General features: G+C 42.6%; 1 protein-coding gene across 1 annotated transcript in view; it reads right to left on the bottom strand.

Moving 5' to 3' along the window:
* Positions 1-13,046, bottom strand: part of trappc12 (trafficking protein particle complex 12) — a 47,177-nt gene that overhangs the window by 30,413 nt on the left and 3,718 nt on the right. Inside the window, 1 exon segment of the mRNA XM_037746427.1 lies at positions 12,375-12,506. Within this exon segment, the coding sequence (XP_037602355.1) occupies positions 12,375-12,506 (132 nt within the window).

Here is a 13,046-nt window from a genome sequence, read left to right as displayed (position 1 = left end):
ATTATTAATACAAAATATAATCAACGAATAAATGATGTATTATTATAGATTAAACTACCCAGCAGTTTATAAAGTCAATAAAATGAGCTCCACCTTTACCAGCTGCAACATTAAAGTGATGAACAATGAACATGCATCAATAAGTATAATCCAGTAATATACATTATTCTGCATAATGTGTACTTTTATGTTTGGTACTTTAAAGCTGAAGTAGGCGAGATTGGAGCAAATATGATTAAAAAGAGTTATTTTTATAAAACGGTCGCTATATCGTCACAGTAGTACAGGAAACAGGTAACCTGAAAACAATCATGTGCCTCTCTGTCCTCCGGTGCTCCTAACGACATCTGCAAGATTTCACTGCAGTCAGAGCTGATCTGAGGTCTGCTGTCCAGCTGCCGTCTATGAGAGCCGGCTTTCAATCACTCTGAACTCCGACCAAACAGTCAAACTAGGCAGCGCTGATCAAATATGAATCAATATTCTGTTACTGTTATGCCTATTTCTCTCCTCAAATGTTTTTAGAATCATCTTGTAGTGCAGAGTTTAGCTGTAAAATGAGAAAGTTTGTGACGCCAGCAGCCATGTTGAGATTTCTTGAGGAAATACCAAGCACCGCCCACCAGCCAGAGCACACTTTCTCATTTTACAGCTAAACAGTACACTACAAGATGTTTCTGAGAACATTTGAGGAGAGAAATAGGCATTACAGTAACAGAATATTGATTCATATTTGATCAGCGCTGCCTAGTTTGATCGGAGTTCGCGAATGATTGACAGCTGCTCAGAGACGGCAAGGCTCCAGCTTGGCTCTGATTGGTTGTTTTCCTCCTAATTTTTTTTTATCTTAATTTAATCTCAAAATAAACTCCAATCTCACCTATTGCTGCTTTAAAGAAATTAGTGGCATTAAAACGACTTTGCGTTAACTTATTGTGTTAACTTTGACAGACACATGTTATGCCAGGTCTGAACTGGGACTAAAAATCAGAATATACCACTAAAACAAAAGTGGCATACCATCGACCACTTTTAGATCTCAGTGTCACGGTAATGACTTGGTAAGTGTATTGTTATGATCACCAATAGGAATGATGGCAAAAAGTACAAAAACAAGACCCAAGTTGTAATAAAGTGGAATGATCCTCATCCTTTTCTACTGGCAGACCAACAGGCTAAACACCCTCTGTACTTTTACATTCGGTCTGAGCATATGGCTGCTGCCAACATAAACAGAGCAAGGTGAAAACAACCAGCGCTAAGGTTTAAACATGCCCTTCAGCGCTACAAAAGCTGACGGTGCATTACCCAGACCCCGGCTTGCAAGTGTAACTGGTGGCGGAAATGACAGCTATGTAAAAAGGTTACGATAATGACAAGTAAAGGTTACAGCAATGATATCAAAGTGCGATGCAGCAGCTGGGTCGTTGCAGTGATTATGAGGGTGTGTCTGTCTGACCCAGCCAAGGTGGGTCTCTCTCTCTCGCTCTCTCTTACACGCAGACACACACATATATGCTGGCCCCCGGCCCAGACGGCATCACACTGTGGGAGGAAAGAGAGGTTAGAGTCTCTGGTGGAGAGTACAGAGGGGAGGGAGGAAGAGATGAAGGAGAAGGAAGAAAAGCGGGGGAGAGAAAGGGGATGATTGCTAATGAGAGAGACAGATGAGGCCAGCCCAGGGTGGTGCTGAGCCAGAGACTAGCCCACTGCTGACCACACCACAGAGGTCACTGGGAAGACAAAGGGAGAAGTAGAGGGGAGGCCAGGACAGCCAACAAACTCAGCTCACTTCTTAGAACATCTAACCTCAATAACCAACATTTTATAAAATACACACAAGTTAGTTCTAAGAAACTTGAATATTTTTTTCAGAGAAGAAGAAGATTGACTGAATTAGAGGGAGTCACTGAATACAGTAACTTAAACGCAGTAAAACAGCTGAAACCTTTGCATCGGTTTGAACCAGTCCACCCACTCCATTAAACTGGGCCAGGAGTGAAATATGGCCACGTTTTATTTACTTAGTTAACAAAGAGAACACCTAATATATGATCAAAATCAGACTGGAAATTGTGTAGGATTTGCGGGCCAGGAATGCTGTAACACATCGGTCCGGATTGGGATGGGATCAGCATTGGAAGTAGATGAGAGTCAGGAGAAAATGTCTATGTTCTATTTCAACCCCATGATATCCGTGCTACTGTCGTTCAGAGGCTGCAGCAGGTTCAGCTTTAGAACTAGAGTGAAGGTTCATATATCACATGAAACTAGAGCCTAAGGAATCCATTCATAACAACTTCAATGTCATGAAAGCCCTTGGGGAAGGAGGCTAAATGACGCTGTAAATTTAGGCAAAATTTTGGTATGGAAAAACTGGCATGGCCATTTTCAAAGGGGTCCCTCTGACCTCTGTGTATCTTCTTAACAGACAAGTTCATGATAATCACGTGCAGTTTTGTTATTTTCTCCTATTCTAAAATGGTGTGTTTGAATATGTCTGCATACTGGGGTCCCTAAACAGTCTTGAATTACATAAATTGGGTATCACTGTAAAGCTGAGACTCTTGTGGATCCAATGAGCCCAACTGTATTCATGTGTGATGATGTTAGTCCCCATAGGAGACATTTCACTCCTCCTTGATCATTTTTATCAATTCTCGAGTGGTAAAAAATGGTTACATTTAGCACCAAAGCTGTGTAACAAATGGTATCAACCCAAAAATTGCTGCAACAAATTATGAGACATAATAGAGCATGGCCATCATATACTTCTATCATCATATTCTAAGCCCTTATATATGTTCACAATTTATCTTAATTAATGAATTCATTCATGTGTATTTATGACTAGAACAACTTGACCCACAGTGCTGAGCTGCATCTCAAATTAATCTTCAGGTTTCCAACTGTTGACCTGCTATCTCCCCCTAAAGACCCCCTGCACCCCCCTAAAGAAGACTAAAACGGCTCTATTGTGGGTCTCAGAGGGTTAATGGTACTGTTTCTAAAGACATGCATAAACTTGTTGATGCTGTGGGAGCAAGGGTGGCAAACTTCACACAACCCAAGCCTTTTTTGTGTTCTTCATGCCACTGAGTACCTGTATTTTTGCACACATTTAGCATATGATATTTCTCTCACTTTTCTGCATTTGACAGCTCCCCTCTCTTTTTCTATGAACTATTTTTACTTCTCTTGTCTCAAATGTGATTTTTTTACTGCTCCTCTCTATTCTATATCTCTGTAAATTTAATATCTTTGGGTTTTTTGATTGAGCAATTTGAAGATGCTACCTTCGGCTCAGGGTCCAAAATTAACACTTGCCAGACGCCAAATGCGAGTAGACCTTTGGCGAGGAAGTTATGGAGACCTCACGCCACTCTGGCCGGTAGAAAAAACATTAATTTCCTACACACACTGGAGAAAGCTGGCCAAAAATTGCTGCAAACAATTTATGAGACATAATAGAGCATGGGAATGGCCATCATATACTTCTAATGAATGAATGAATGGATTTTATTTCTGATTCATCACAAGAACAACTTGACACACAGTGCTGAGCCGCGTCTCAAATTAATCTTCAGGTTCACAGCTTTCAGATGATGTACACCACTTCTATGTAACATCTACTGTTGACTTCTTATCTACCCCTGAACACCACCTGTTCCCCATCCCTGCCCCTCTAAAAAATAGGGGCAGAATGGTAAGGGGTTAATTCAGGCATTGGCAAAGAGATGCTCCCTCTCAGTGTACATGCCCTCTCAAAGTAGTGCTATGATGTTGGTTGTTACAGGGATAAATTCAAATGCAGGTCCCACTGTATGCATAAAAAAGTAAACTTTTTTTACTCCGATTTCATGTATATGGAAGACAGAATCTGCCAAAATCATAAATAAATAAATAAATGACTCGATACATAAATAAAAAGTGAAAAAAATAAATGTAGCCATTAATTAATTGATCAAATGTAACATAAATTGATATTTCTGTTATAATTTGCTTCTTTATTTATTTATCTTTGTATTAATTCCCTTATTTATTTACTATTCTGTTTAATTTTCCCTTTTATTTATTTATGCATTTATTTTTATTAATTGTTAAATTTATCTATTTATTTTTGCATTTGTTCCGTCCAGAATGGTGGTGTATTCTTTGTACATTACAGTTTTGGTAAAATTAGACTTAAATTTGCAATATAGCTTGCTTACAGTATCGCAATATATCACAATATATTGAATCGTAACCTCTGTATCATGATACCTATAGTATCGCCAGATTCTTGCCAATACACAGCCCTAGTATTCAGTGTTCATTTGTGTACTCAGGGCACATGTGTGTGTGCGTATGTATGTGAACGGGAGGGAGTGTGCGGCGGCAGTGGGCGCAGTCACACTCAGGCTCTGCAGCATGACTCATTCTGCCAGCTCATAGCAGAGCTCTATAACACACACACGCGTGCACACACACACACACACAGCAGAATAAAGCTCTATATAATCTTCATCCAAGCAAAAGGCCACACACAAAGGATGATCACAGTTGACAACAAACACAGAATAGCATAACATGTGTTTAAAACTTGCTAACAGGTACAGTACTTCACACCCCTGACGTGAATACAATCACACACAGGAAGGAGGGTTGACACTATGTGACTGATCAGCTGACTTGACAACATCAAGCTGTACCAGGCTACACATTTAATGGCCACATGCTTACTGACATGTCCACTTCCCTGTGCATGTATGTGAGTAAGTGTGTGTGTGTGTGTGTGTGTGTGTGTGTGTGTGTGTGTGTGTGTGTGCGTGTGTTCTGCTTGTGCACAGCCTGATTTTCTCAATTTCAGCGTCCCCTCCCAGCTTAGTGAGCTACAACACCTACGACAGCTTTGATCTATGAGTTTGTTTGATCTTCCAAGTTTGGATATTTCATAATTTATTGGTAAGTAAATCATATGAATTCAAGTAGATCTGGTAGTAGATGGAGAAGGCAGATGGTGTCTGATTCATTCATCAGTGGGAGTGACTCAGTCAATGATTATTATGTCAGCTAAGCCGTCACACGGGGGCTGCTCTGATCGAGACCAAACACAGCTCCTTATTAGGGAGGAGGAGTTGTTGGCTCCACACTGGGTGATGCACAGAGTAGAGATGTTGTCCTTCAGCTGGAGGCCCTGGGTTCAAGTCTCTCTGTCGGCAATCACCGGCGTTATTGAAGTGTTGTTGAACAAGACACTGAAACTCAATGAGCAGCCAGAGAGCTGCTCTGTAGCCGACTCTGACCTTTGGACTCCCAGTGAAAAAGAGGGGAATGAAAAGAGAATTTCCTTTCAGGGATCACAAGTATCAAATTATACAGCTTTTCTTGCTTTTAAAAAAGTCTTTGGTAATGCCTGATGACATCATGTGCAAATTTGCAAAATGGGGCATGGAGTGGAATGTATCACAGAAGCTAAATATTCATCAAGGAAAAATCCAAGCATTTTCCACACATTTGAAATGCTGTTAAGAAAGAAACATAAGACCATGGCCATCACTAATGTGAAAATACAAAAAAAAAAAAATGTAGTCCCGTATATCCTGTATCTACATGACATGACTTTAAAAATATGAAATTGAAAATGTGGTACATTTAGCAATAATCAGAAAGGGGGGAATGACCAGAGGCCCCGCGATACAATATTATCACGATACTTAAGTCACGATTACTTAAGTCACGATTACTTAAGTCACGATTACTTAAAGGGACTGTTTGTAAGAATCAGAAATGTCTTGTTAACAGCGACACCTGTGGTCAACTAAAGTCAGCTTCGGGCTCGAGCCTGTGCTCGCTCTACATAGACATGAACGAGCATCGCTCAAAACAGTGAGGCGACACACGTCAGCTAAAAGCACAATATCACTCTATATTTCAGCTGCTTGGCAGTAATGTTAGCTGACCAGACGAAGGTCTCTCCATGAATCAATGCTGATCCTAGTGTTGGCTATTCCTGCTTCAGCCTCCCGACCGCGGGCCGGAGGGAGACACCGGAACCCGGTCGGAGACGATAACGTTACTCGGTCTGGAGGAGCTGCAGCAGTTATTTCTGCACAAACGTCCACTGTACATTCACTAGATATTCTCAGAGCTACGAAGTGTTCTGCAGTGTGTAGTGTGCGCGCATGCACGTGAGATGGAGCGAACTGAGTGAAGGCAGGCAGCCAGTCAGGCAGGCAGAGGAGCAGAGTACAGCAGAGACTCCGGTCCTGGAGACCAAAGCTACGGTCTCCCCCGCGTCCTCCAACCGCGGCCAACACTTCACTAGATATAACTTTGCGGTTTTGGTGCTACAGCGTAGTCACACGCGAGCGCGCATACGCGAGCGCGCATGAGCGCGCATACGCGAGCGCGCATGAGACACCGACCCGCGTGATTTATACGTGTAAGAAGTTCCAAACAGTCACTTTAAGTCAAGATACTTAAGTCACGATACTTAAGTCATGATACTTAAGTCACGATACGATCGTAGTGTGATTTTAAACACTGCGATATGCCGAGTATTGCCAGAAGATATATTGTGATATAGTGCAATTTATTACCTTTTCTCAACTGCAAATTATGCAGTTTTCAACATTGGTTTTATCTAATATGATAGAATTTTCAGTCTTTTCATCTCAGAGCTTTCATTTACATATCTTGAGGTCAGAGGTCAAGGGACCCCTTTGAAAATGTCCATGCCAGTTTTACCACGCTAAAATTTAGCGTAAATTTGGAGCTTCCCGACAAGCAAGTATGACAGGGTTGGTAACAATGGATTCATTAGGTTTTCTTCACTCTTGCCAGTCCACTACAACGTCTGAAAGACAGAATTGTTAAGAGGTTAATAGTTTGTATAATAAAAGATCAATACTTGACGTTCGTATATCAATACAATATTGCCACGCAAAATATCACGATACTACTGTATTGATTTTTTCCCCTACCTCTAATAATCTGGTATTTTTGACTTGGATATAAGAAAGCAAGACTAACACTACTTATATTAAGCAACTTAAAATACATAAATAGAACTACAAATACCAAAAAAATGATTGGCAATAAAAAAAACTATATTTTATTTCCTTATTATTTGAATTGTGTTTTTATGCAAATAACCACTATGGATGACAAAGTAAAAGGATAATTAAATTTTAAAAATAACAAAAACGATCTGTATCGGCCGATATGATTCATTGTCGATCAGCAATCTGTATCTGCAGCAAAAAACGTCATCTGGGCATCTCTAAAATTCATATTTGCTCCCTTCTTTTTTCTGCTGATCCGATCCGATCCTGACTCAAAACCATGATACAATCCGAACTGAACCGTGCTTTGTGATGGTATATGGACTTGCGTTTATAAAGCACTTTTCTAGTCTTCTGACCACTCAAAGCGCTTTACACTATATGTCAGCATTCACCCATTCACACACACATTCATACACTGATTGCAGAGGCTGCCATGCAAGGTCAGGTCCATCAGGATTATCGGTCCGATACCGGTATCGGGTATCGGTCCGATACCGTGCTCATGTAGTCGTACTCACAAAACGGCACCAATTCAATGGCACCGATTCCACTTTACAGCAGCATGGCGTTAACCTCTCGTCACCATCTTTCGGGTCCTCACGCTCCACCTCGACTGTACGGGCGAGACGGGCCGGTACGACCCGGTTGGGGCACACTGAGGACAGTCCGCCCCAGTCGACAGTTGCAGCGGAAGCAGGGAGCCCCGTCCCTCCTCGGCGAGGAGAGAGGGAGCAGGGAGCCCTTTGTCCACGGTGTGGTGAGTATGGGTGTGGGGCGCTGTAAAGCTGTGGCCGTGAGCCACCTTCGCCCCGGGCCTTTCCAAGCCAACCTAGAGCCGGTGGCGGCGCACCGCCTCGTATGCGGGACTCCTCAGCCTGCTGTGTGTGGCTCACACCCTCCAGCTGGCTGTTAACGAGGGTCTTTTGACACAGAGAAGTACTCGTATCGGTACTCTGTACTGGTGAGTACCCAAATGTAAGTACTTGTACTCGTACTTGGTCTGAAAAAAATCGGTGCATCCCTAATCAGGATCTAATCTAGATACTCATTCACACACCAATGGCTCAGCCTTCGGGAGCAATTTGGGAGCAATCTTTTAATGATCACTTACTAATATATCTGAACACACAAGAATAATAACTTACTAGAAATAACTCTTAATTGAACTAAATTGAAATGTAATATTTTAATATTTGTGAACCCAGGCATTTTTTATGTTATCTAGTGATGCAGCAGATGCTGACATTAATGTTTATTTACTACAAATAATCAAGATGGTAATCAAGGAATCAAATCAGAAAGATTTAATCTAGGGCTGTCAAAGTTAACGCGATAGTAACGCATTAACGCAAATTCGTTTTTAACGCCACTAATTTCTTTAACGCATTAATGCAATCAGTCTTTTCGGAGGTTGTAGCTGTCAAAGTTTTAAATAACGCTCCAAACTTGCGTTAAATTTTGACGAGGAAAAAACTGTCATGGCAATTTTCAAAGGGGTCCCTTGACCTCTGACCTCCAGATATGTGAATGTAAATGGGTTCTATGGGTACCCACGAGTCTCCCCTTTACAGACATGCCCACTTTATGATAATCACATGCAGTTTGGGGCAAGTCATAGTCAAGTCAGCACACTGACACACTGACAGCTGTTGTTGCCTGTTGGGCTGCAGTTTGACATGTTATGATCTGAGCATATTGTTTTATGCTAAATGTAGTACCTGTGAGGGTTTCTGGACAATATCTGTCATTGTTTTGTGTTGTTAATTGATTTCCAATAATAAATATATACATACATTTGCATAAAGCAGCATATTTGTCCACTCCCATGTTGATAAGAGTATTAAATACTTCACAAATCTCCCTTTAAGGTACATTTTGAACAGATAAAAAATGGGTGATTAATCACGAATAAATATTTCAATGGATTGACAGCCCTACCTCAAACCAACAGTAGCTCTCCACATTCCGAAGTAAAGTGTGAATGTGTGCTCAGGGCTAGGTGAAGCCCTCTTCTCCCTCCTTACCTCTCACACACAACCTTGCTTTCTCTCTTTTTCTTTGCTTGTCATTCCTTGACATCTCTCCTGTAGGCCTATGGTACCTTTCTGGCTCACTGTCTCTCTCCTTTCCTTTGCCTCTTGCTCTAGGGAGCCACCCACACCAATTGGCAGACAGCGTATGATCCTCTTACACGCACGCACGCACGCACGCACGCACGCACGCACGCACGCACGCACGCACGCACGCACGCACGCACGCACGCACGCACGCACGCACACACACACACACACACACACACACACACACACACACACACACACACACACACACACACACACACACACACACACACACACCATATAGCGCAGTTGACTGCAAGCTGAAAGTACCATCTTGTGTGTGTATATATATACACCAAGTCCAGAAGGCCCTTGAAATATGCACAGCAGTCCCATGCATAATACATGGGCACAGCAGGAGAAAAGAACTTGTGAGCCGAGTGGATCTCCACCTCTCCATCTCTCCACTCCACCCCTCCCCTCCCCTCCTCCTCTCCTCTTTCCCCTCTCTCCATCACACTGTCTGCTGCTGCTGTGCATATGTTTTAAATAACAACTGTCTCTCAGGGTCATTTGTGGGTCAGAAGTTATGATGGAGGGAACGCATGAGGGCTGGAGAGATAGATAGATGGCAGCAGGAGAGGGAATGAGGCGGGACTGCACGGTCACAAAGAAAGAGGCATTTTTATGCTTGGCGGGAGAATAGCAGAGGAGCGTTAATATGAAGAGAAAGGAGACCAATGATTCACTGTTGTCAGTCGGCTGAGGCCTGACCACCACCCAGCAGTTTCAGGAGAATCAGTGACTTTACCGGCTGACTGCCAAAAGGTCACAAAAGCTGCAGAAACCACGGGATGTTAAGCTGTTGTAACCCACCGGTGGTTTTGTCATTTACCTCCAGAAAGTCAGGTAATATTCCCAGAAAGCAACTGCACATGCACATAACATAAAAGTTGTTTTGAGTTGTTGTGTGTGTGCAGTTCCTGCCTTTTCTTATTTAACCTTAAAAAGCAAAACGGTCGTCCTAATCAACTTTTTTTTCCCCGATCCGAGTCCTTTATATTGGGTGTCTGCCAATACAGAGTCCAATCCAATATTTATATCTAACTAAAATGGAAGCAGTCTCTGTCTGTATGTCTGTCTGTCCTTAGATTTTCTTGACGACCGTTCGTCTGATCGACTTCACACTTGGCTGGTGTATTGCTGAGGACCCAATGAAGTGCAGTGTTGAGTGTTAGCTCTTGAGATCTACAGTACATATTTATTAGTAGTGTATATTATGTACACAGAGCATCTGAGCATCACTTCCATGGCGGCTGACAGACAGCATTGTTGAAATAACATTGAAGCAGCAAGCAGAAGCAGAAACAGGGCGTTCATCTCGCTGCTGTGCCCTCCAACAGTTAGGTTTGAAGTCTCAAAATTTGTGTGCGTGTGTGATGTATGTGTCTTTGGTGGGGAATTTATATAAACGTTCACTGTTGTCATGTAAAACTTTTAGAGGGACTGTTTGTAAGAATCAGAAATGTCTTGTTAACAGCAACACCTGTGGCCGTTAAGTCAAACAAAAGTCAGCGTCCTGTTGCTGGCGCTTGTGCTCGCTCTACATAGACATATGAACGAGCATCGCTCAACACAGTGAGGCGACACACGTCAGCTAAAAGCACAATATCACTCTATATTTCAGCTGCTTGGCAGTAATGTTAGCTGACCAGACGAAGGTCTCTCCATGAATCGATGCTGATACTGTGTTTTCCTGCTTCAGCTTCAGCCTCCTGGCCATGGTCAGAAGGAACAGGGGAGACACCGGAGTTTTGGTCGGAGACGATAACGTTTCTCTCTGCGGTGCCCCGTCACTTCTCAAGACACGGGAAACCTCTGTTGGTCTGGAGGAGCTGCAGCAGTTATTTCTGCACAAACGTCCACTGAACATTCACTAGATATTCTCAGAGCTAATAACTCTTCTGCAGTGTGGAGTGTGCGCGCATGCACGTGAGAGTGGAGCGAGTGAGAACGAGCGCGGTGTGTAAGTGAAGGCAAGCAGGCAGAGGAGCAGACACTCCGGTCCTGGAGACCAAAGCTACATCTCCCCTGTGTCTTCTGACCGTCGGGGGGCTGGAGCAGGAAGAGTTGACACTGTTTAACAGACGGGCTTCACCAGATAGAACTTTGAGTTTTTGGTGTTTCCGTGTAGTTTGTGTTGGAACAGCGTAGCCACACACGAGCAAGCATGGGACACCGACCCGCAACGATTTATAAGAGTGTAAGAAGTTACAAATAGTCCCTTTAAGTCTAATTTTGCAAGTTTTTTTCCTCTTATTGTTATTGTAAATTACACTTTGTTGCACGTTGTATGAAATCTCCTATTAACATACGCTTTGACTTAAACATGCTAAGAGGCTGCTGACAAAACATTGTTTTGTCATCTCAAGTTCCACTTACTTATGTCCACAGGCTCCATCCTTTGCACGCTTTCCATTCATTGTCTATGTACAGTAAGCAGCCGTGCAATGCATTCTGGTAGCGTGGCAGCGCGATTCGAGAGACAAGGCGTCACGTTGGCCGCTCCTCATTTGCATAAGGTCTAAGCTACTTTATGCAAATCCGCAGGCATCTGGCACAACTCGTCGCCTCTGGAAACTCCATAGAAACTTTTAAACTAACCATTGTCAATCCAAAATGAAGACAGATTCATCAACTACAGGGATTCTCGCATAAAATGTTTTCAGAAACATTTCGGTTAACTATTTTTGTGATATAAGAGAAAAAAGTTTCCAAACGAGCCGCCATGTTGGTTCAGGTTTGAAAGCTGGGAGCAGCAGCCCACGGAGGGAAAACGTTCGTCCAATCAGGTGCCGAGCGCCTTGTGTCTAGCGGCAGTCCATCAAGCGGCCAATGCTGGGAAGGGAAGCGATTCCTCGCGATAAAAAAACGCCCCCGTGGATATGTACCATCACTTCTTCTGGAGTTTTCAACCATATTAAACGGTCCTCATCAGGAGATAAAGAAAAACTCATCAACTGCTGCAGACCAAATTTAAAGCTTGTAAATGGACCTTGAGGTCAACAGCGGTTTCCTTCCAGGGTCAAGAATGAAAAAACTAAGAGGTTGTTCCAACTGCATGCAAATCATGCAAGGACAAAATAAATGAGCAAAACTTAAAAACTCAAATAATGATGACCATACAATATCAGTAAAGGTACTGACACACAGTGAATGCGCCTCAGAAGTGACCATGAACAAATTAGTCATACACAGAGAGTACAGCGAGTGACTTACGATGAGCCGTTTTGAGGCCTGTGAAGGACTGTTCCACAGAGTTGGCGGTGAGGACCTGACGCTTCATGGCTGCCGGTTCTCCCAGGAAACGAAGCATCAAGTCTTTTACAGCGTCACCCTGCAGCAAAACACACACACTTAAATTTACCATCATGCAAAAGCCCATAATAAAAGAACCCTGAGAGTTGTCATGCTGGTATTTATACTAACAACCTAAGTTCTAAGTGGACTGGGGCAAAAAAACTTCATCTGGGCATCCCTACATTTGGACAGAATTACTATCAGTAAAGCATATTCAGCCCAAATAGGATGGGAACAAAAAAACACACTGCAGAAAATGCTATCTTTAATCCAGCTTTAGAGTGGGTCTAATATGTTTGTTGAAAACCGGCTCTTAGTGGGCAAAAACACACCAAGATGACGGGAAAAAAAATCCTCGGTTTTTATTCATTTATTCAAGCAGGCATTCAAACACACTGAAGGGATAATGAACACAATCTAAGCGGGGAGGTGGACGTACACCATAAGATTCAATTGAATAAATATGTAGTGAATTGGTGTTTCATCAGGGTTGTTATTACGGATAAATGTTGCTGTTGAAGCAGCTCAGAGGATGTTTATGAGAAATAAACATGATATGGTAACACATGAGCCAAGG

Source organism: Sebastes umbrosus, chromosome 16, assembly GCF_015220745.1.
Source record: "Sebastes umbrosus isolate fSebUmb1 chromosome 16, fSebUmb1.pri, whole genome shotgun sequence".
Classification (NCBI taxonomy): Eukaryota; Metazoa; Chordata; class Actinopteri; order Perciformes; family Sebastidae; genus Sebastes; species Sebastes umbrosus.
This window is presented reverse-complemented; position numbering and strand designations above follow the sequence as displayed.